At 36.7% G+C, this 25,910-nt stretch overlaps 1 protein-coding gene across 19 annotated transcripts in view; it reads left to right on the top strand.

Moving 5' to 3' along the window:
- Positions 1–25,112, top strand: part of LOC307155720 (adhesion G protein-coupled receptor L3) — a 324,537-nt gene extending 299,425 nt beyond the window's left edge. For 4 of the 19 annotated variants that reach the window (XM_079866603.1, XM_079866605.1, XM_079866604.1 and 1 more), the window contains 7 exons: positions 1,584–1,752; positions 3,810–3,935; positions 4,107–4,157; positions 8,958–9,054; positions 17,561–17,689; positions 21,906–21,923; positions 22,861–25,106. In XM_079866603.1, coding sequence (XP_079722729.1) covers positions 1,584–1,752; positions 3,810–3,935; positions 4,107–4,157; positions 8,958–9,054; positions 17,561–17,689; positions 21,906–21,923; positions 22,861–23,699 — 1,429 coding nt within the window. In that variant the 3' untranslated portion in view covers positions 23,700–25,106. Of the gene's footprint in view, positions 1–1,583; positions 1,753–3,809; positions 3,936–4,106; positions 4,158–8,957; positions 9,055–17,560; positions 17,690–21,905; positions 21,958–22,860 lie in introns of all 19 variants that reach the window. The other 15 variants (XM_079866601.1, XM_079866600.1, XM_079866595.1 and 12 more) reach the window with 11 other exon arrangements.
- Positions 25,113–25,910: the final 798 nt, after the last annotated feature.

Raw genomic sequence — 25,910 nt, 5'->3', positions numbered from 1 at the left:
TGCGCCAGAGAAACAAGCATGGAGCAATCTTTAGAATTCTTCTGTTTTTGGGGTAGCTCTATATATTTCTATGGCATCACTGTCAAAGAGTAATTGACTGGTGAAGTGGATTTACTTATTGTAGAGTTTACAAAAGTTATCATGAGCATTCATTTTTGAAGCGGATGCCAAAACAGATTTCATCAGACAGGGAAGATTTTAAAATGAGTGGTTCATTGATAAATCCGTAAGATCTTTCCTTGAGGCTGTGGAAATACAAACCGGAAGACAGACCTCACAGCACAGAAAAGGGGCGGGGCTACCTAAGCAGTGCGTCTGGAATCACTAATATAGGTACTACAGTACATTTGAATCTGAACTTACTTTGTGACCATTAAAAAAAAAATTTCTATATAGAAGGAATGTGTGTATGAATGTAATCTGGATGTACTACATCCGCCATGTTGCCCTTATCACGTGACCTAACAGCGTTTCACCTCCACTCATAAATCCTCTCCTGTGGCATCATGGGATTGTAAAGTGTCCATCGAATGCGCACTTCAGAATCTCGCCTACTGTTTTTCGAATACTATGTATTTGGACATCCTACTCTGTTGGCGTACTGTTTTTTGCATACTGTATTGTATGGAAGTATTCGATTTCTGATGCAGTGAAGGTCTGTAGAAACAGTCAGTGTTCTGAGACACATGCTTTTGACTGCACATGTGCATTGGCAGATCTAGTCTGAAAAAATATGCTTTCTTTTTAAGAAACAATATTCATGGGACTCACTGTTGTTGTCAGGTTTCATTGGTGATTTCAAATATGAAATTTAATCGTAATCTTGGTGAACGGATAATTTGATGTTCCTTTTATTAGTGGAAATATTTGTTCTGAAATACAATCTCACTGTATTTATTTATTTTTTGAAATTATAGTTAATGACAACAGTGTGAAGTTTGTTTGTCCCATTAGTGGTATATTGGATGTTATCCATATGTAAATGCATGTAATTTTATGTTAAATTGAGCTGGAGTCAGTGGGGTGGATCTGCAGCCCCGCGGGTAAAACAACACATTACAGACACAACACGTGATCTGTTCAGCTCTCACGAAATGAGGCGACGTGTGCTGAATGTCAGGAAGAGATGCAGGAGGGTATTTAAAGGGACAGTTCACCTACAAATGGCAGTTCTGTCATCATTTACTCCCCTCATGTCACTCCAAACCTGTATGACTTTCTTCTGTAAATAAATGTCTGAGCTCTTTTCTGGTTTTCAAAACACAATATGACCAATTAAACTCCAAAAAGGACCTAATAATAACCGTTAAAGTGGTATAAAAGTGATTTGTGCGTTTTATTTGAAGTCTTCTGAAGTCACAGATATATAAAACAGCATACGTGGGGAAGAAAATTGAGAAAATGGAGTTCACTTTAACTGAAGTCGTATTTAATTTATGTGGAGAGCTGGATAGAAATTTACCAATTTAGGCACTGATCTAGCACTTATGTCTTATATTGCGAGTAATGATTTCTGACCGCATTTTTCTCATTTAATTTCAAGGCTAATTTGCTGTTTGCTTGTGTGTGTGTGTGTGTTTCAGATCGTGGGTAATCGGAGCCATAGCACTGCTCTGTTTACTGGGCCTGACCTGGGCATTCGGGTTGATGTATGTTAACGAGAGTACAGTGATCATGGCGTACCTCTTCACCATCTTTAACTCCCTGCAGGGCATGTTCATCTTCATATTTCACTGCGTCTTGCAGAAGAAGGTTTGGAAAAACATATTCACATACACATATGATACACATATGATACAAACCAGGGCCGTCGCCTGAACGTGGAAAGTAGGGCGGTTCTGTTTTGTTTTGTTTTGTTTTGTTTGTTTGTTTATTTCAGATATATAATCTGAAACACTATGGCTATGGATACTTTACAAAGCAGTAATCATCCCAAAATATGCCAAGCATACAAACACTGTTATTTAGTAAATAATGTCTTTACTATTTTATTTTATTTTATTTTATTTTATTTTATTTTATTTTATTTTATTTTATTTTATTTTATTTTATTTTATTTTATTTTATTTTATTTTATTTTATTTTATTTTATTTTATTTTATTTTAAGCACGTTACAAAAAAGAGATTTCCTGATCTTGACCCCTAACAAGCTGCCTTGGCAACTAACTAAAGTAAAAAGTACTATAATTGAAATATAGACAAGGCAAGGCAAGTTTATTTATATAGCACATTTCATACACAAAGGTAATTCAAATTGCTTTACATAGAAAAGGTATTAAAATACTGTAATTATAAAATAACCACTATATATGCATAAGAAATAAAAATAGCATGCATAAGAAATAAAAATAACAATCGTATTTAACAGTGCTCATTTCAGTAAATGCACCGCTAAACAGATGTGTTTGGAGTCTGGATATAAATTAAAGCTGAATAGAAATATTAAAAAACTAATAAAAATGACCAAAACACACTAAACAAACTACTAAAACTTAAACTAACATTATAATGAAAACTCAAAATATAAAAATAAAATCTAATTTGAAATAATAATAAACAGTGTAATAGTAAATAAACAATTTTTAAAAAGCCTATTTAAAACAACACTTCAAACGTTTATGTTCATCCCTAATCCCGTTACGTTTCTCACAAAACAAAACTCTAGAGCAGATGCTAATGGCTAGTACGAGAGCGGCGTTTTTTGCGGGGTTTTTTTAGCGTGACAACCCCATTCTATATGCGAACTGGCACCTGCACATTTTCAGGACTCACAACCGCATTCTCGACAAACCCGCGCAGAATTAATGGAACTGCAATGGACAACTAGTTGTCTGCCTCGTCATATAATGTGAGAGCCACGGTGAACTGGATAATCATGATGGGTTTAGTTTACTCACGGAGACGGAGAAATGATTTGCGTTCATCCTCAGATCCACCGGAGCTGTAGTGGGTGCGAGCTGTGAGGCGTACTCTCAAACGTACTCTCTGCACTCGGTTACTAAGCATTTAAAGTCCTTGTTGATTTTTTTAAATATCTGATGGATGAACTCACGCCTCGATTAGACTTGTTTATTTCATAACTCGCTCAATTATGATAAATCTTCCCAATGTTATGGACATCACCATTTTCGATACTGTCACTGAATGCGGTTGTGAGTCCAGCACTGAATACTAGTCATTAGCATCTGCTCTAGAGTTTTGTCATTCCAACCCTAAAATGGATTAGCTATAATGTTTTATAATTACATAGAGGCCTGTGCACTACATATTGATAAATTTGAGATCAGTGCAGTGCAGATCAGTTTTTTTTAGCTCATATATTGATTCAGAATTGGATGTAACTTTTCAGAACTCTTTTCAAATGCTGCCATGTAATACATACTTCATCCAAAAATTACACAACTTTTACACCTTATATCACTTGGGGCGGCACTGGTGACGGTCCTGATACAAACGATGAAACAATGAAAACACAATAAATGGCAGCAGTTGCATAGTTTAATGGCCATAGTGTGTGTGTGTGTGGTCCTGATAAACCCTACGTTATGGGGACAAAATGTCCCAACATAGATGGCAATTTCCAAAATCCTTGTTCTTGTGGGGTCATTTTTTGGTCCCCATTAGGAAAACAGCTTGTAAATCATAATAATAAGTTATGCTTTTTGAAAATGTAAACATGCAGAAAATTTACTGTGATATGTAAGTTTAGAGGATAGAATATACAGTTTGTACAATATAAAAATCATTATTTCTATGGAATGTCTCCATAAAACATGAAAATACAACGTGTGTGTGTGTGTGTGTTAAGGTACGCAAAGAGTACGGGAAGTGCCTTCGGACTCACTGCTACACTGGGAAGAGTGTGGAGTCGTCTATGGGTTCGGTGAAAAGCTCCTCGTCGCGCGGACCTGGACGATATTCCTCAGCATCACAGGTAGACGAGTAACATACAGTATACACACACACACACACACACACACACACACACGTACAGCAACACAAAGCCAAAATGCAATTTTGTGAGTGTCCATGTGTGTGTATTCTCTCACTCTCTCTCTTTGTCTCTTTTTCTTGTTTCTTGTTTTCCTTCTTCTTTCATCACAAGGTTCACCACCCGCCTTGTATGACAAACTCCTCACAGTTACAGTATGAACAAGTAACTATCAGCCCTATAATTTTTCACACTACACACTCATCTTAGTGATATGCTGTGTTAGAAGCAACATTTTGTAGATATTTTTGCATGTTTAGCAGTGTGAATGAGTGATTGTTAGGAATGGAATACACTATACTACTTATTATTATTAAAAAAAAAAAACATGTAAAACAGTATGCAGTATGCAATAATAATATTTTCTAACAGGAATATTCTACTGTATATCGTTGTCATATTACCTCCTTATTTTATTTCATTCAGCATATTCTAGTAATTATGAAATTACTTATAAATATGACCTACTTAAGTGGGTAAAAAAAACAACAACTCAAAACTAATTGCATTTAATATGAATTTAAACTATAAACATTTTCATTTAATTGCAAAATACAATTAAGCATGTTTTATATGTTTCATTCAGAATATGGATATTTTGCCATTTTAATCCAATTTGGTCTAAAATGTCTTATGAAAATAGATCAAGTAAAATTTTGTAACAGATATTACTTCCAAGTCGTCAAGCACATAGCATAATAAGAAGCACCATTCGTTTATTCGTATATACTTTTTACAATACAGTCTGTTCCAATACAGTATTTCGCTACACATTTTGGCAGATTCTATATTGATATATTTATGCACAGTATATATTGCATCCTGAAAAAAAGGTTTTTAAAATGAACTTAAACCCAACTCAAATAATTTGATAATATAAAGAGAAAAATTCACAATTTCACATTTCCAATTCTGTCCTTTACCTTAACATAGTTTGCTTTGAAGAGAGCAGTGAAGGGAGGATTTCCATTGTATGCTGTCCTTGTCTCATACAAATCTTTGGCTTTACATATCTGTGCTTTAATATCTCATTTCCATGGTAACGATTTGTCTGGTTATATTATCTCCATGGAGACAAGGTTTCCAATTCGACCTTTAGCCTTTTAGAGGTCATCGGCTCTGATATCAGCAAACATGTAACAAGAATCTGACATGCACCAGAAACACACTTCGCCGACCCGTGACCCGTGTGTGTGTGCGTGTAAATGTCAGCCAGATGAGTAATGTGCTTTAAACAGCTCAACATTTCACGTCCAGAGGATTTTTGTTTTATACTTATTTAAGCTATTTTTTTTTTTTATTTTTTTTTTATGTGCTGCAATACATTGTAAGCATTTTAGGCAGAATAAACAGTTCATAACGGATAACCTGAAATGGATAGTTCATGCAAAAATGAAAATTATGTCGTCATTTACTCACACTCATGCCATACCAAACCTGAATGATATTTTGAAGAATGTACACTCTCTAAAACAAAGGATATTTATTGGCATTGATAGTTCCATGAAGAACTTTAACATCCATGGAACCTTTCCACTCCTTAAAGGGTACTTTATTGTGGGGAAAAAAGGTTCTTTAGATTATTAAAATGTTCTTTACACTAAGAAGAAAAAAAAAGGTTACTTTAAGAACTGTTGACTGAAAGATTCTTTGGGGTAGCAAAAAAATGGTTCTTCTATGGCACCACTCTTTTGAACCTTTATTTTTAAGAGTTTGAAAACCTATTCAGTTTGATTTATGAATGAATCATTCAGATAAGTTTTGTGTAGCAGATTAACTAAATCATTGCAAAGATCCAACTCAAACAAACAGTTCGTTGACAAATTGGACACAGTTACTCTCTCACAAACTCGAGAGTAAATCATTTAGGTTTGTGCGATTTAATGATGGAATTTCATTTTTGGGTGAACGATTCTTTGAAGCCTCAGTGTAACACTGGTTCTGATCATATGAGATATGTGTCTGTGATCAGACAAGTGTCAATTTTTATGACCAGAGGAGAACTGGCCCCCTGGCTGAGCCTCATTTTCTCCATTTTGTCACCTGATGGAGTATTGGTTCAGCTGTTATTGCTTTATTGCATTTTGTTAATATCAGTTTTGCATTTGGAGAGGCAGGGTGACAACGAAAAACTGTATATTACTTAGATAAGTTTTAGGCTATATTTTTGGAGGGAAAAGCTTAGTATTCATGTTCGCATGGGTAGTAGCACTGGCTTTAGCGGCTCTAACTTAACTTTTCCATATTATTCATCTGATGATGGACGTCTTATGATATTTATTTTAGCACAACTGGGCTGTATTAGGCTATTGATTCCCGTGATTTTGCTTATAAATTCCGATTCAGCCATTAGCCTACCTTCGTGATCACGCAAAGAGGTCTGCCGTGGCGGTCCGTTCAGTATTTGCCTAGAACCTAGCTCACTTCTTCTGATAGGACCACAACGTGAAACATGATCATGTTAAGACTAAGAATATAATTTTAAGATTAAGCCATACACATATTATCAAAACTATTACAGAATAAAAACGAATTTACGCTTTTATGTTTGGGTCTATAGATAAGTGCAGAGCGAAGATTTTTCACTAACTCTGTTAGTGTACAGAGTAGGCTAAGAGTAAGTATACATATATATATATATATATATATATATATATATATATATATATACACATACATATATACATACATGCATACTCTACCAGTCAAAAGTTTTGGATCAGTAAGATTTTTAATGTTTTTAAAAGAAGTCTCTTCTGCTCACGAAGGTTGCATTTATTTGACTGGTAGTGTATATACACATACACACACACACACATTGTTCTTGAAACATTTATGTCAATAAAGCTCTTTGAATTGAATACATTTTTTTGTGTTTAATTTTGGAGGGAAGGGGGACTGCTCCCATAAGGTATAATACATTTACAGTATTTACTGTATATATTTTTCTCGTGCTTCTATGGTCATAATTACTAACATCCTAATGCTATGTTAAAATACATTCACATAAACCTGCACAACAAGTGAATATCAATTAAAGCTGCTCAGTTTCAGAAAGAAGTTTGTTCAACAGTAAAAAAAATATACAAGGCAACCAATTGCATTCAACAAAACATTTAATTGAATGAATGAATGAATGAATGAAAGAAATACACTTCATTGCCCCAATTATATATTATATCTAGGGAAGAGGGTAGGTAAGTTTTCCTTGAATGTTCTGTCTTCAAAGAAACTCGTTCGACTTCCTACAGGGAGAGAAAGATGGCAGAAAGCAGGCCAGAAAAGGAATACAAGTGTTCACAGTAGCCATTACATTCTGCCACCGACGCTGTAGGATAATCTGGAGACCTGCTGATGAATCGAGAATCAGTCAAATGCTTAGCCATATATTGATAACAAAAGATTGATAACAAAAATTGTAATCTATTAAAGATTAATCATGCAGATTTAAATGGTTGGCTCATTGTATACTGTGTATAAACAGTTCATGAGAGTTTGATATGGTAATATAGCTGTTCTGTGTGGAGTCTGCATGCATTCAAACTCCACACTATAAGTAATGCTATAGTTACTTGGATTTTTGGGTGAGAGCATTGCCCTGCCAGCAGAGCGTGTCATAGGCCCCAGAGGAGACCGGGTCCTGAAACAAGCCTGTTGCTGTTGGAGAGAACTGGTAGTGGTAAAGAAAGAGGAAACGGTGTTAAAGTTAATACACTGAAGGACAGAGTAAATACACATTGAAAGCCTATGTTTCCTAAACATTTTCATGAGGTTGAGATTACAGAAGTGAGTTAGGTCTATACATCTGGACATTTGTCATGATTTCTGTTATTTTGACTCCGTACTCCTGTAACGTTACATAATTTGAAATTAAATGAGAACAAATATATATATATACAAACCACTATTGTTATCCAAATTGTTATTCTTACACATTAACATTATGGAAGATTATTTTGCTCATCCAACAAATTCTGCAAATTAGGGAAAATATCATTTTATATTTTTATTGCATTATGATACCGTATATACAAAGCTCAGCCATAAATTCTGCTTTTCTATAATGTTCAGATTTTTTTATACTGTCATAGTCATTTACACGTTTTAGCAATGATGTCTTATTTGTGGGGGTGCAGCTGCTGTACTTATTTGCTTTATATCCAGATGTATTTCTAATATTCTGACCATAATATGTAAATAGGGTTGACAAAAAAACTCTGAATACAATATAGTGCAACATCACATTTAACTATGACCTCAGTATTGAATTTACACATTTCTGACTGGTAGCTAACGTTAATGAAGTGTTGGTCATGTAAGCTAGCTGCAATTAACTATTATCTTCCAATAAACATTAACTAAAGTTGGCTGCATAAATTGCAACTAAATTCGTGAGAGGACGGCTAATGCGTTCAAATGTCAAAAATACAGTAATTTCTTCAACTTACCAGCGAGCGTACTTCGGAAACACTGAAAATGAATGGGGTTCAGCGCTGGAACTATCAGTGTTTGGAACTATCGGCTGCTCCACGACACGCGTTACTTCCGCATTCCAAAGTTCCTATGGCAGCCTATGGGAGTGTCGCAACTCTTTCTCTCTATGGCTCTGGTTGGGGACACTTAATATTCAACAATAATATTGATCTGCCTGCATTATTTGACACCATTATATGAGAACTGAACTGAGCTGGACGATGACATCACGGTTTTCTCCAGAGCGGCTGTATAGATAAATTAACTAAATTAATAACTTTTTTATAACAGAAATGAATCAACACTAAGCTGGGCAATGACACTATTTTCTTATAGATCAGCTGTAAAGTAGAAACAAACTGTTGCATTATTTTCCTGTTATCACTGTAAAGCTGCTTTGAAACAATCTGTATTGTAAAAAGTGCTATATAAATAAAGGTGACTTGACTTGACTTGATCATATCGTGTGTGAAACTCTGTTGTTCTTCACAGAGCCGAATCCGCCGGATGTGGAATGATACGGTGAGGAAGCAGTCAGAGTCTTCATTCATGGCTGGAGACATCAACAGTTCAGCAACACTCAACAGAGGTACACATTTTAACTATGTATTTAAGTCCACTTAAAATAAATGATTTACAGGGACATAAATACTATAGATGCAGTCAAATGCATGCACATAATCATGGACCAGTGGCATACAGCAGATCTTTACAATATTTAGCGTCACTCAGTTGTTATGGATACAAGTAGCACCGTCTCCGCCAGATATGATGGCTGCCTATAATAGCAGACAGAGCACAGTACTTTGCTAGCCGTTTAGCCCTCTTTTTGGGCATCCCTAGTTTTTGAAGCCCTCTTACAACCAGCCTGTGTGTGTGTCCTATATAAGCTACCAAATATGAACACAAGTAGTCGGCTCCGATAACCTAATTCACACACACACTCACACACACACACACACACACACACACACACACACACACACACACACACACACACACACACACACACACACACACACACACACACACACACACACACGCATGCATGGATATTATACGATTGCAGGGTATTGCCACCCTTGTATATAAAAAAGTGTATATAATTGTTTTGAATGTGCCCTGTAGTCCCCCTCTAGTCAATAATTGTATCCCCTAAAGCTCATATTTGATCACCAAAATGACATATTTCAAAGTTTTTTCCTTAAAAAATATTCTTCATGCCTTAAAATAGCTTGAATGCAACTCTACACCCTTGCCTCATTTAGTATACGCAGTTCTATGAATATGCAAATTAGCCCCGCCTCCACTCACTCACACCAGCTCAGTGATCCACTCGTTGATGATCACATGTTGACGTGATTGGTTACAAGGTAGTTTGTGACGTCAGAAACACCAGCGATTTCAAACCATGTTTTTGAGAGTGTCTTTGTTTCACAGCAGTTTTAAGGAGAAAATACTCAGCAATGGTGTTGACATGAATTTGCACATGGTTTGTTTTAAAGCATATTAAAAACACCACATAGACATATAAACAACATTAAAAACTTGATTTTCACCAGAGGGGGACCTTAAAAGTATATTTTTAAAACAGATAATATAATGTTACTGAAATAAAATTGAATTTAAATGTGCTTAAAGAGAAAATACTTCAGTTACTATGATCTTAAAATACTTTTAATTTTTAAATAATAACTTTTAAATAAGTGCAAATTTAAAGTTTTACTTTAAAGTAAACTTTGAATCACTATTTTAATATTTTGTAGTGCTTTAAAGAAGTACACTTGTTTTGATGTGGTGACTAACATACTAAAGCACAAGTAAAGTAAAGTACTTGATTATAATAACTGTAGTGTGTTATTCAATATTACATTTACAGTTAATGTATTTTAAATGTTCTAAATTGCACATTAATCGTTACATCACAATATGTAATTACAAATATATTTAAGTACATGACAGAATTTTCAATAGAAATTAAATTAAAGTGTATTTTAGTTTACTATAAATGTTTGTCAAAGCTTTAACTTTAACCATATTTTAAAGACAATAGAAGTAATTATAAATTTACACATAAAGATGCACTAAAGTCCTACTGAAGTGGGTCAAAAAACATTACATCCAGTTCACACTTAATTGTATTAAGTATATTAAGCAATAAGTACTATTTTTTTAAAAGTATGCTTAAGTGTACTTCTTTTTCTTAAGAGCATTAAACCATGCACACTTTAAATCTGCATTGGAGAATTCTGCAGACATTTCCATAGATTTCCTCTGAAGTTCTGTCATGTACAAAATTTTCACACATTTTGGCTAATTTGATTGTGCTTTCAGCCACCAACTAAGTTTAGTGCTCTCAGCTCTGTTTCAGCATATTTGTATTCATTCCACAGAATTCCAGAACTCAAAATCAGGTCATAAAATCTGAACGAAGGTCTGAACCTTCTGGCATCAAGCAGAATTTAACCAGCGCCTGCAGAATTATATATTAATATATATATATATATATATAATATAATTGCATGTTTGAAATCAGCGCAGAAAATATTTCAAAAGATTTCGTGTCTACAGATGAAACTTAAAACTGCGGTTATGTTTCTTTAATGCAGATCTTTCTAATCCTGACATTCAATACATTAAACATTTAAAAGTAAATTTAGTCTCTGAGTTTCTCATTCCATAAATCTGCAATGCTAATTTAATTCAGCGAGAATAGTTCAGAAAAAAAAAAAAAAAACAGAAAATGAAAATAAGTCTATGTTTATGGCCAGTAAAGTAAAAGGTTAAAAAGAAATGAGGTAATTAAACTTTACCAACTTTTTTAAGTAAATGACTGTGTGTTGAGATAATGAGAGAATAGAAAGGAAAAACAAGTCCTTCAAGTTAAACTTAAAACTGTTTTAATAATTGTTAGCATAATGTAATGAATCTCTTTTCATTTACATTTAGATTACATTTATGTTCCTTTAAAGTCTTTGTATATTGTGTAAATGAGAGGTAAACAGGTGGATGAGGATTTAATTAGTGTGGAGTACGGCGTATCTTAAAACGAAACATTTCCATTTGAGTGAAATGACAGCAATAAGCTGCAGGCCTCAATAATGCAGAGCGTCGAGCTGTCAGAGCTCAGACAGTTCATTCCCTCAGTGAAAGCACTGCGATTGGAGAGGACAGAACAGCAGATGCTTTCAAACATCTCAGGCTAATTCACACCATCCAGTCAAGAGACATAAAAGACACTGGAGAGCAGGAAACTGCAGAACCACGCTGCTTTTAGTGGAAGGAAATGAGGCACTTTCCACAAATAGCATAAAGAATAGGGACATAAAATGTCCCTTTTTTTTTTTTTTTTTCTCAACAAAGGGTCAGTGAATTGTTGAGCTTGACAAATGCACTCAAGTCAAAAATAGGTAACCGGAATGAGGTTGTCAATGTCAGTGTCATTTTAGTATTATTGAGATACTATTATAGTTTAATTATTATTATTATTATTATTATTAATTTTAGTCATTTTGTTGTGTCATTTTTATTAGTTGGTTTTTCAATATGTCTATAGTTTTTATTGCACACATTTTTTTATTTCAGTTTTAGTTGTAGTCGTTTTTTTATTTAGTACAAATAAACTAAATGAAAATGATAAATGTTGCTTTTGGCAACAAGCTTTGGCAACTTTTCTACAATTAATTACGTTAAACAAATTCTATAAATTATGTTCTATAAATTTATTGTAGGATAAACTCAAGAAGCTGTATTTGATGTTTAAATAACACCTGAATTTCTGGAAAGTGTCTTCAAACCATTTGAAAAATGTCAATAGATGCTCACAGACTTAAGTTTTATTTTTGAAAAATGACAATGCATGACCTGGTTTTCCAGTCGAATGATAATTTGTCAGATTTAGCTCACTTATGAGAGCAATTTTGTTCTTAAACTCACACACACCTGTGAGAACTAGAATGAAGATCTGCTCTGAGTCGTTTTGAATTTCAGATGCCTCTATAAAGTTGATTTCCCTCTGTCTGTCTCAGTCCCTGTTCCTGTGAGACGCTAATGTTCTGTTATGATGATGGATTGACCCTCTCTAGAGAGAGGAAGTGTCACAATGGAAATAATTAGGCACTTAACCCAGATGTGTGTGTGTGTGTGTGTGTGTGTGTGTGTGTGTGTGTGTGTGTGTGTGTGTGTGTGTGTGTGTGTGTGTGTGTGTGTGTGTGTGTGTGACACCCCATCACTCATGCTGCTCAGAGCTGACAGATGTATTAAACAAAGACGAGGAAGAGTGTGTGAGGGACATACAGAGAAACCACAACACTCATCAAGATACACAAGCGTTTGGGTCACCCGCCTGTCATAGGACAGATTACAGTCTGAGAGACACTAGACTATTCAATTAAATACATGAAGCTAATTATAATAACCACAGACTAACTCTACCTTTAACTCTTTCCACACCAGCATTTTGTAAGCCATTGCCAGCATTTTTATCATATTCAGAATATTTTGATGTGTGAATATGTAAGCAAAAAAAAATAACAGAGCCTCTGCTTTAAAAAAAAAAAGAAGAAGAAAAAAAATCTAGTTTAATTTTTTTTTATTTTTTTTTATCAACACTTGAATGTGGGCAAGTTAAAAGGTAGATGGAGTAGATTGAGTCCATCAACACCCCAAAGCTTGCACAGTCGTATACCTCTTTTCATTTCATTCAGTAATGTTAGGCAGTTTTGATTTACATGCTGTTGATTGTTTCATGATCATGTTAGCTTACTTGTGCATTCTATCCACTCCTTCTGGTTTATGCATGTCGTTTTCTTCGCTTGTTTTTGGATCCAGAGATTCTGTAGTATTTGAGAAGATGTGTAACAGCGCCCCCTATATAACAGTGAAAACATGTATTGCTGAAAAAACTTGTCAATGGCAGGAGTTAAAAGTTAACATTTTAAAACCAGTGTTGGGCAAGTTACTCTAAAAAAAAAAAGTTATTAATTACTATCTACAGCTTCAACAGTGTGATTAGAGTACTATACTAATTACTCTCTCTAAAAAAGTACTGGATAACTTACAGTATTACTTATTTCTTTCTAAATCCGATATCAACTTCGACCAGTTGAAAAATACAAGAATAGACATGAAACTGCACTTTTGATTTTTTCAGATAAACAATGTACAGTTGCATAAATTATTCTTAAACTGACAAAAGTGTTTAAAGGGAGAAGGTTACATTAAAAATATACATTTTAATGTTTTTTTTATACATGTTGATTTCAAATCCACTATTGTTTTATACAGACTTGTTCTATAGTCTATATAGTATTTAATTTAATTACATCAGAAGTAACTGTAATAAAATTATAGAAAAAATTAAGTGTAATCCCTTACTTTACTTTTTTAAGGGAAACATAATTAAATTACAGTTGGATTACTTAGCAATTAAGTACACCCAACACTTTTTAAAACCTTAGGTGTTTTAGGACTGCCTATTTAAATATCTCATAGAAATAAATAATTAAGTTATATAATCTACTTTTTTAAAGGAAAAGAAAAACAAGAAATAAATGCAACAGTTGTGTTTGGTAATTTGTGTGAAAGCCACTCACAGAATATATGCTTGTAGGACACTTTTTAAGTTGCTGATCTTTACTACATTTTCTATTCTTTAAAATGCATCCAAATGCTTAAAGGTGCCCTAGAATGTGAAATTGAATTTATCTTGGCATAGTTAAATAACAAGAGTTCAGTACATGGACATGACATACAGTGAGTCTCAAACACCATAGTTTTCTCTTTCTTATTTAAATCTCGTTTTTGAAAAACACCCCTGAAAAACAGGCGAATCTCCACATAACACCGACTGTGACGCAACAGTCGGGATCATTAATATGTACGCCTCCAAAAATGTGCATATGCCAGCCCATGCTCAGTGCCAGGCGAAACTGCACAGCCGAATCATTAGAAGTTCTGCAGGTGAAGAAACAAGCAGGAGGAGGATCATAGGGAAAATGGCAGATCTATCTATAATCTATCTATAATCGGATACCGCTACAGTTTAATTCGAAGTTGTTAGTTGCTCTGTCCATTTCACCACGGACTGTTTTTCTAACCTGGAACAATATCAAGCAGCCAGGCATCTCTCGGCGTCTCATACTGACGAAGGGGGCAATTTCAACTAACGTTATATTCCCGCAAGCGGTAAGTAGTGATTTTATTAACGATAATTTACACTGTGTTATCTAGATCCAGCGCGATATTGTTTTTTCCTCGAGAGACATCGTGGCTTGCAAACGAGCGAACGAAGCAAGGCAGTTGCTCAGTGTTTGGATGTACAAATGAACACAAAAGTATTTTTTTAGCTCCTTCATCCGAGCCTCTGAAGAACCAGTGGGTTATGTGAATTTCTGATGTGTAATTGTTCAAGTTCAGACAGATAATCTTTCTCTCAAAGTCGTTCAACACTGTTTATGCATCAGTAAATCGCGTTGCAGTGATAAGATCTTCATTCACGCGATCAACAGGCTGTCATCTGCTCAATGCTCATCACTGCAACCTTTTATGTGATGGGAATAGATCTAAATACTTAAAAAACTTCTCATGATTCGTTAATCCCGATAGCTGTAATAGTAAAAACGTATAAAAGCTGTAATAGTAAAAGTTTTCCAGATAGCTCTACATGTAATGCCAGATATTTCATATGCAAGCATGTCAGCCAATCACAGCAGAGGGCAACAACACTGAAGTCTCACAGCAGACACGCCCCTTCAAACAGAGTGTTCAAACCAGGGAATGAAATCAGGCTAGGAAATATGCCTTTTATTTCTAAATTATAACAAATTTTGATCTAAAAAACATACTAACATTATAAGGGCACCCCAGGAAACATTATAAAATAATAAAATAATCCATTCTACGGCACCTTTAAAGAAACACTTGATGAAAATGTAAATTCTGGTTGCACTTCCATTTACAGTATGTGCATTTACAGAACTTAGACTTACAGCAGAAAGAACAGAGTAATATAAAGTAACAACATGGGTTAAGGAAGTAATATAAGGTAGCAATAGGGATATTATTAGTTATTGCCCAGTATTAAAATTAAAATTATAATAGTTCATTAAATGTATATGCAAAACCGTGAAGTGCTACCATAATACTTTGATTGTAATCATACAAGATATCTTCCGCTGATTTTTCACGTTTCTGTGTAATATTATTTAACAAATTTTTAACTGCATTTAAAAATGAATATCATTACATATTTTCAATAAAAGGTCAGGACCTTTTGCACAAACACTGTGCAGGTCAATTGTCAACTTGTGTAACCATTTCCACTGCAAAACAAAAGATGCATTTAAACCTTTAAACCTCAACCTCCCTCTCTCTCTCTCTCTCTCTCTCTCTCTCTCTCTCTCTCTCTCTCTCTCTCTCTCTCTCTCTCTCTCTCTCTCTCTCTCTCATATATCTGAAGGTGCTTATCTCAATGTTCAGCATATGATTTTCAGAGGTGTATAATTAGCCGGCAGTATAATAAACGTGCCTACACTGATAATCGCAACCAAGCCTCTGTTTAATAAATGAGCTCATATTGTACATGATTTTAAATGGAGAATCAAACAGAAAGTCTTACTGAGTGGGTTAAAAACTGAGAGCTGGACTCTTAGACTCTTATTGTTAAATAAAAGCATCATCAAATTAGCTAAATATTTATTAAACAAACATTCAAGAGGCGGAAGATGTAGAACTCAGGTGAAAATCGGGTAATCCAATTTTGTGGAAATCGGTGCGCACAGGTTCTGTGTTAGCCTGCCGAGAGATTATGCATAATAATAGGAACACCGCTCACCGCAGGCAATTTCAATCCAACAGTAATTGTCTTGAAAGTGAAGAAGATGGAGGAGAATTTGTTACAAAAGCTGTTCTTTAAAGGGGATGAATTTTGAGAACGAACTTCTTGGAGAGATACAACTTGTCAGCATCCTAATGTGTGTTAACAGCCTTTCAGATTGGGTCTGTCTCTAAATTCATTCCCAAAATTCATTCATGCTACAAATTATAAACACCCTATGAAATGTTTTGATGAGCACAGTTTTATTTTATGTGTTACAGGAAGTTTGGGTGGGATATAACAAAGGAGGTGTCCCTTTTTTAAATAGCCACTATCCTTTTATTTTCATCATAACCTTTTTTGCTAGTCAGGTGTTCAGTTGGTTATATTAGGATGAGGGACAATCTCAGTCTTATGGAAGTCTATTTCTGCCACATAAGAAAAAAAATCATGCTTTGGTAAAATCACAAATATGAGATATAGTTGTGGCGAGCAGGACGAGACGGAGGGCCCTCCGCCTCGTCCTGCTCACCACATTATGAGATGTGTCATTATGAGATCAATAGTCATTATGAGATTTATAACGTGAAAAGTAAAAATTTAGATACTTAGTCAAAATTATGACATGCTAATTCAAAATCGTAAGTGTATGTATTTTAAGTTATAATTATGAGATAAAATCAAAATTGTGAGATAATTATTAAATAAAAACTATGTTTTTGTCTTGATTGACTTTTAATCTCATAGCATTGACTTGTGTCTTAATTTCTACTTGTTATCTCATAATTGTGTCTTTCTATGTCATAGTTATTATGACTTGGGTCATACATACCAAATCATGATTTTTCTTTCTTGCTATGCTATGTGGTGGAAATGGGCTTCATACATTTGAAATAAAATCTATACACCCAAAGTACAAGATGAGTCTTCAACATGTTTTGGTCGTTGTAGCAGTAAAATAGTAAATATGTATCTCTGCTAAAGTACTGTTTTGACAACTTTTAATTTAACAGCAAAAAGGAGGAAAAATAAAAGTGATAAACTCAGTGGCCGACTATATTTAACCCCACTAAGATATGGTCCATTTTATCCAGGAACAGGTCTCTTCCCCAGATTTGCATTGGCTCTGATGAGATAAGAATGCTAACATTGGTTGAATGTTCTTGCTTTTTTATGTGGCTGCTGATGAGACGCCTGTATAATAACAATGCTAACATTGTTGCTGCATTCGTTTGATCTTCTCTGTGTGTTCTTCTCTCCATCTGTGTGGCTGCATCAGGTGCCATGGCCAATCACCTCATCCCAAACTCTCTGCTGCGCTCACACGCCTCTAACAACCCCTATAACACCTTACTGGGCGAATCATCAGTCTATAACAACCCCACTCTCAGCATGTACAACGCTCAAGGTGTGCTGCATTCTTCCGTTGCTTTTATCTTCCTGTGCACTAACTTTGTGGGTGTGTGTGTTTGGGAGGAAAGGGCTCCGCTATGTGGCTTCAAGCTGAACGTGTCTGCGATCATCTTTGTCTTCTGTCTTGTATGGTCTGTAGTAACAAGGTTCCCAATGAAAAATGAGTTCATAAAGCTGAAATAATCATAGTAACTAATGGCTACATTTTGCGGCACTACGAAATGCGACTCATTAGTGCCTAATCGTAGAATAAAATCAAATCGCCCACTCTTGAAGACATATCGCACTAATGTGTCTCATGCAGATTGGTTTTGACAGCTACACTAGACTTGATGCAACTAAAAACAATGAATGCACAGTCAGTAAGACTTCACTCATCCACAGTCCAGAAATCTACCATGCCTTCATCCTGCAACGCTCGCAAGAGGGCGGGCATTTCAGAACAAGCATGGGATAACGACTTCTTCTAGACAGAAATGCGAATCCAAACTTTAATCATGCATGAGTGCTGAATCACAAGACAAAACCATCCACTCTTTTAAAAACATTTCAGTCTAATGTTTCTCAGGAAAAAGGGTTTGGACAGTAATGCATGACGTTTCTATTACCTGTCACAGCACTGATGCAACTGAAAACAAAAAATGCGCTCCTTGCATACAAAACACTCAGTAAGAATTCATACACCTAAAGACTAGAAATCTACCATGCACTCATGCTGCAATGCTCTCAGGAGGCCTAGTTCAGGACGAGTATGGGATAATGACTTTTTGGGCCTGTTTACACCTGGTCACTTAAAGGTTGTATCAGCGATTTCAGGCCCAAACATAAATGATCACATTCATCTAATCTTTCCCAACGATCCGCTAGCTGCCCGCCCCATAAGCATGCCGTCAAAAAAACGCGTCTCTGTAGGCAGCCTAGGCTCTGAGATCACCCACAGGGGTGGGTGTCGCTCGTGCACGGCTGCCTATGACGGCTGCACGCGAAAACCTCACAACACCCACCCCTGTCGGTGATTGGTTGGAACACTATTTATTTTGGTTTTGAGTGTTGGTGAAACCAACTGTTTTTGTGTGTAGATCTCAGAGCCTAGGCTGCCTACAGAGACGCGTTTTTTTGACGGCATGCTTATGGGGCGGGCAGCTAGCGGATCGTTAGGAAAGATTAGATGAATGTGATCATTTATGTTTGGGCCTGAAATCGCCAATACAACCTTTAATGCCTTTTCTCCGATTGGATAGCTACCCGATCGTAAAAAGACCAGGTGTAAATGCCCTCGGAAACTCTGACAAATTGAAATCTGATCACTCAAACCACTTCAGGAGTTGGTCTGAGAAGCATTCAAGATGGAACTGGGCAACTGTAAATGCATCTGGTTGCTGAAGCCACATGTAAAATGTACTCCTCCCAAAATGATAAAAAAAAAAATTAAAGTGTGAGAGCGTGTTATACCTATGGAAGCTTGTTTGTGCAAAACATTTTAAAAGATAATTGCGACTTTTTAGCTCACAATTGCAAGTTTACATTTCGCAATTCTGACTTTATTTCTCAGAATTGCGAGATATAAAAGTCAGAATTGCGTGATATAAAGTCAGAATTGCGAGATACATACTCACAAATGCGAGTCATATAGTCAGAATTGCGAGAAAAAAAGTCCAAATCGCGACTTTATATCACGCAATTCTGACTTTATAACACAATTGCGACTTTATATCATGCAATTCTGTCTTTATAACACACAATTTCTACTTTATATCATGCAATTCTGACTTTATATCACGCAATTCTGACTTTATAACTCGCAATTCCAACTTTAAGTTCAAGTTCAAGTTCACTTTATTTATATAGCACATTTACAACAGCCTTAGGATGACCAAAGTGCTTTACAGAAGAACCAGCAAAACAGTATCAGACTCAAATATAAAATAGTGAAACAGAAGTGGCAAAGCAGTGTCAGACTCAAATATAAAATAGTCAAACAGAAGTGGCAAAGCAGTATCAGACTCAAATATAGAATGGAATAACAGCAGTGGCAAAACAGTATCAGACTCAAATATAAAATAGTAGAACGAACCATTAGAGAAGAGATCAATATACTAAAGAAAACAGGTAGGTTTTTAACAGAGACTTGAAACCAGACATAGTAGGGGCCGTTCTAATCTCAAGGGGCAGGGTGTTCCAGAGTCGCGGCCCTGTCACCGCAAATGCACGCTCCCCTCTACGCTTGAGTCTAACTACTTGAGAGGGACTACCAGCAGAGCCTGGTCGTAGGATCTTAGGCTTCTGGACGGAGTGTAAGGATGAACAAGTTCAGATAGATAGGCAGGAGCTAAGTTATATAGAGATTTAAAAACAAAAAGTAGAATTTTAAAATCTGTTCTCTGTCGAACTGGCAGCCAGTGTAGAGATTTGAGAATTGGAGAGATGTGGTCATATTTGCGACACTTATGAACAAGTCTGGCCGCAGCATTTTGGACTAACTGAAGACGAGCAATTTGAGAACTTTATATACCGCAATATAAGGAATTGCAGTAATCTAGCTGAGACGTGATGCATGAACAGCCATTTCCAGAGTTTTCGGAGTGAGAAAGCCTTTGATTTTAGACAGTAGATGAAGATGGTAGAAACTGGAACTGATAACGGATTAAATGTGTTTGGCTGGTCAAAAAGAACACCTAAGTTCCGCACCCCTGGGTAAAAGCTGAATGACTCTTAATCAAGGCTTATACACTGAGAATTTTCATTTGGGCCGAAAACAATGACCTCAGTCTTGTCTTCATTTATAAAGAGGAAAATATATCACGCAATTCTGACTTTATATCAGGTAAGCTGCTCTCGCAATTGTGAGAAAAAAAGTCAGAATTGTGAGATAAGAAGTCGCAATTACCTTTTTTATTTTTTATTCTGTGGCGGAAACAAGCTTCCATATATACCAGCTTCAGTAGCCAGATATTACAAACTAAGCTGGGCGTCGCTTCCTGAAGCTCAACACATAATAATCTTCATTAAAAATAGTGAGACTAATGGTCTTACCAGTGCTGATACCGATTTCTCTCCTATTGCGTCCTTTAATCTTGAAATTAGCTGATGATAAATAAAATACAGCTCATTTCTGTTGCTTTCGTTGATGTGAACTCCATTAAATTTGAAAATAGTGCAGGAATTCATATTAGTTTTGCAGAGACAAATGTATATGGCCAAGTGTGAATGGAACAGATTTAACAAATCGGATATTTATCCAATCATTAAAAACGCATGAAGTGTCCAGGTGTAAACAGGCCCTTTCATGTAGAAGAAATACGAATGCAACTTTACACATGCATTAATGCCAAATCACAAGATGAAATCAGCAAAGGCAGTATAATGCGTCTCATTCAGAAGGGTCTGGACTGTGACACTAGATTTTTTTGTGGCATTTCACAGCACATAAGAATATGCTTCTGTAGGGCTGCATGCAAAAACGTCAGTTTTCATAGCAAGACTTCATACGTCCAGCACGTTCTTTTAGTAGAGGAATTTACTGCACTCTCATGCTGAGATGCTCACAGGAGGCCTGGCTTCTCCTGTTAGCAATAACGCATCCCTGCACGCAGCTGTCTCACTCTTGTCTCTTCCTGTCCCTCTGTTGCACTGGTGATCTGTTTTCCCCCCGTCACCACCTGTTAGTGCCACCTTCACTAATGCAGAGATCAGAAAGAATTCAAAAGGCTCTAGAGACAGAGAGACAGACGCGTTTCTGGGCAACGTCAGTGGGGAGGGGCGAGCGCAGGATAACAACCTCTTCATCTACGTTGACAACATTGTAGCGACCTTGAAATCTAATATCAATAAAAGCCCTGAAATTACGAATAGATCCCAGGCCACTTTTAATGTTCCTCTTTAGCCCGATCAATAACTCTCTTACCGAATACAAGTCTGACTGTGGAACCACGTTCGGAGCGAAGCGCACCGCTAATGGAGACAGAAGCCCATTTCGGCGCCCTCCAGACATTCAGGGTCTTTAAAGCACAATTTTATGGCATTTACATGTGCATCCTGGGATTGCGAGGAGACGAGGGGGTGTGTGTCTGTATTTGAGAGGTGAAACGATGGGGTTGAGCGTAACCATTTACCTGCGCTTCATTAATCTGTGTGCATGTTCTATTTGAGCGGTCACTGTGAATGCTTACCTGTACCTTTTTCTCTTTCTTTTTTCCATGCTGTCCTTTAAGAGCCCTACAGAGAGACAAGTATGGGAGTCAAACTAAACATTGCTTACCAAATGTAATTTCCCTTAACGTTATTACTCTTTTCTTAAAACTATAGTAAGCGACATTCTGCTAAGAGATGTTTAAGTCAATATTCTAATCAGAGAGCACTCTCAACCTCATTAAAATGAAAACCTAATTTTCTCGTCCCTTCATCAACGTAAAGTGATGCTTTTGTTAAAATAGAAGCTGAGTGGACAATTTGGTGTTTTGCAACCCAGGTCTTTTTCCCCCAATTAAAAGTTGCATATTTGTCGAAGCCACTGATAAGTAAAACAAATGTTATTTTATGTTCAAATGGTCTAATCTAAAAATCTAAAAATTGGCAAACAAGAAAGTGCTCCCACATTTTGTTTTTTAGAGTGTGGGAGAGTGTTAAATTTAACGTCAAGATGCTGATAATATGCTAAATTTAATTAATGTAGAAATCTATAGGCGGAGAAGCTGCTCTCTCTCTGTACCTGATGATATATGAGTGTTATATAAAGGCCAGCATGATTTGGTTTGTCAAAAGCTTTTACATGCCAAGCGTCTGCTTTAGCTGTTGTGTATTGTTGTGTGTTTGTGCATTGTGTTTTTGTTGTGTTTGCTGGCTTTGCAATTGGTTTGAGTGTTCTTTGATATGTGGGAAAATTGAGGAATGTTAATTTATAGCCAAAGACGTGTTTGACTGGTAAGTCCATTTTCACAGGATTAGCTGGCAAGTTTTAGAGTTTTAAACCTCACATCAGCCTTGAACCCATGACGAATCCAATCAAGATACCATTCATTTGGAAGCTCAATTAATATTCGCCCCAGGGACGAAGAGTTTCAAGGTTTTTCAGTTTGTTTCTGCGAGCGGTTCTGCATGTTGGTCTTATTATGTGCGCCAGGCGCAAGTGTTTTTAATTACTCTTCTCCTTGACTCTCCGTCTTGCAGAGGGAATCCTGAACAATGCCCGGGATACAAGTGCCATGGATACTCTACCACTGAATGGTAACCATGGCAACAGCTACAGCTTGGCCAGCGCCGATTACATGAGCGACTGCGTGCAAATCATCGACCGCACGTACAATGTACACAAAGAGACCACGCTGGAGAAACGGATCCTGAAAGAGCTCACCTCCAACTACCTGCCCACCTACCTGAACAACCATGACCGCACGGCCGAGCACGGACGCAACCTCATGAACAAGTTGGTGAACGAAGTCAGCAATGGAGGCGGGGTGAAAGACTCGCCCATGCTGCCCGTTAACCTTGCGTTGGGCTTGGGCGACTCGCCATCTTTCCCACCCGAGGACAGTCTAGGGCTAGAGCTGATCAGGGAGGAGTCCAATGCACCTTTGCTTCCGCCGCCACGCCACGTCCAGCCTCTCCCCACCACGTTCAGCTCAGCCTCTTCATTACGACGGCGCCTTCCGCAAGAAAACAGCGAGAGTTTCTTCCCTCTGCTGACAGAGGAGCAAACGGAAGAGACTCCTTCCCCGCAGAGAGACTCACTCTACACCAGCATGCCCACGCTGCCTGACCCAGAGCGCACCGACACGCATTCGCTGCCCCACGGTGGCGACACACACACGCTTCCCAGGACCGGGGAGCCAGACGAAGTGTACTATAAGAGCATGCCCAACTTGGGCTCACGCAACCATCTGCACCAGCTTCATAGCTACTACCAGCTGGGCCGCGGCAGCAGCGACGGCTTTATCATCCCGCCCAAAGATGAGCTTTCGCCCGAAGAAATGCCGCAGGAGCCCGCACACATGGTCACCAGCCTATAGAGGGTGCCGAACATCATGCATTCTGCTGTGCTCATCCTCATTGCCCAATAACATCTCGAGCTCTACGTGCTCTTCTACGTTTCCGTACCGTTCTGTCGTCCACAGTTGTTCACTTTTGCTTCTACGTGTCTGCAGAAAAATGAACTGCACCAACAAACCTTGGGAGGCGATTTTGTATTCTGTTCAGGAAAGGATTATGGGTACTCTTGCTTGTTGAGGAACGAAAGTTGGCATTGTTTCGATTCTATTGGTCGTGCACATCTACTTGAAGGGAAAACGGACCCAAAACTGGATTTGATGTATAACCTTGCAGGGAGTACGAGACTTTGAAGGGTTTTTCACTCTCAGCGGCCCCGAAGGAATACAAATAACTGCCAAAAACATTGTTAGTAGCTCAGTGCATCCAGTCAACACCAATCAAGTCTGAAACAATGTGACTCGGAAACTATTTTAATACCTTCTGTATCCATATTTGCTTTTTAAATATGTTTCTTCTTCTCATGTGGTAAAAAAGCAGCACATTTTGCTGCAACAGAGAACAATGCCGAAGAAGGACGACTCCACCATTTCTGTTCTTTGCTGTATTAATAACAAATATTGAAAAGCGTGGGAAGAACTAATACTGGAGAATTCTACAATATTTCTATGTAAATGTACAGACACTAGTGTTACACAGGATAGTGCTTATTCTGTTCCTACGCCTTCCGCTTCCGTAACCATGGTGATTTCAGACCATTTCCTTTCTCTCTTGATGGTCTTGTCCTCAACACGACAGGTTTTGATCCCTCACTCTTTTTTTAATTATATCTTTTACATTCATGTCTTCATTTCAGTATGAATAATGGCAAGTAGAAATAAAAAACACAGAATAGACAAAAAAAATTACATTTTTCCTCATTCTGTTTGATTTATAGACACCAGTTTGTAGATGAAGAAAGGTGCCCAACATTGAAAATATGTTGGCATTTTGTGGTATAGAAATGAAAATCACAGTATATGATCAACAGAAGCCTTTTTCATTCAGAGAGAGTGAGACTTTGACAGAGATTCACACAAGACACTTTTTTTGATTTCAGAGATCCACATTTAGAATGAGAGAAACTTCAAAAAAATCTTCTTTTGGCTTTTTTTTTCTGGTGTAGAATGAATGTTTATTTATTAAACTGAGGGGGGGGGGGGGGGAGTACAAACTATTCTGCAAAACTGCTAGAGGTGAAATGATTGCGGCACATTAAATGTTTTATCACAAATATGATTATTCATTTTATTTATTCTTTTGTTTATCCATTTTTTGTTTCTCCTGTGGTTGAATGACCTCTCACTAATATTTGTTGTAACAGTGAAACTTGTTTGCCAACAAATAAATGACTGACAGAGTGAAGCCGAGAGTTGCTGGCTGTGTACGTTTTCTGCAACAACACGTCTCTGATGGCTTTCTTCAGTTAGGGGCTCTTTTGACATAAAACCTTGAAAAATAATATTGCTTTATAATTAAATTCTCCAATAGTAACTCATTTGGTAATAGTTCCTTATAAAGGCACTTTGAGGTCATGATTTACATTTGCATTTACATTTATTCAAGGACAATTCATAATATTACTAGCAGAAGCAATTAATATAAGGGAGTCGTATTACCAACCTGAATTTCCATAAATACTGTACTAAATTAATGTTAGAGCAGTTGGTTAGTCAAATGCTCCCAGAAGCGTTGTGTCATGTAAATCAGTCATGTAAATGAGTCAGATTAATGACTGCTGTGGTCTCGTCTCCATTTCAGTCATAACCAAACAAATTTTATGGAAAAACTCACCAAAACACTTGGTGTGATGGTAATGACAGCAGTATTGGGGGCGCAAAAAATACAAACTTTAAAAAAAATCTAATGAAAATACGATTTCCAAGGGGAGAGTAGAAGTTCCCTTATTCTAACCATTTGTATATCATTTTTAAAGAGGGAAAGTTAAAAAGTCTGGGTAGGGGACAACCCAAAAATACAGAAAGTCTTGTAAATTCAACATCTACACTCTTAAGAATGAGTAAAGAAAAACATTTTAAAGTTTTAAATTATCTTTACAGACTATGCTTTAAAACTAGAATGAGTTTCTCATCCATGCAACTGTATGTTAAGCAAACCAACAATGACAATGAGCTCATGTCCCAATCCATGACAACCTTCCTGCCATTAAAGTGTGTATGGAGTCTATAAACCGT

Source organism: Squalius cephalus, assembly GCF_949319135.1.
Source record: "Squalius cephalus genome assembly, chromosome: 3".
Lineage (NCBI taxonomy): Eukaryota > Metazoa > Chordata > Actinopteri > Cypriniformes > Leuciscidae > Squalius > Squalius cephalus.
The sequence above is the reverse complement of the archived record's forward strand: the minus strand, read 5'-3'. Positions and strand labels throughout refer to the sequence as shown.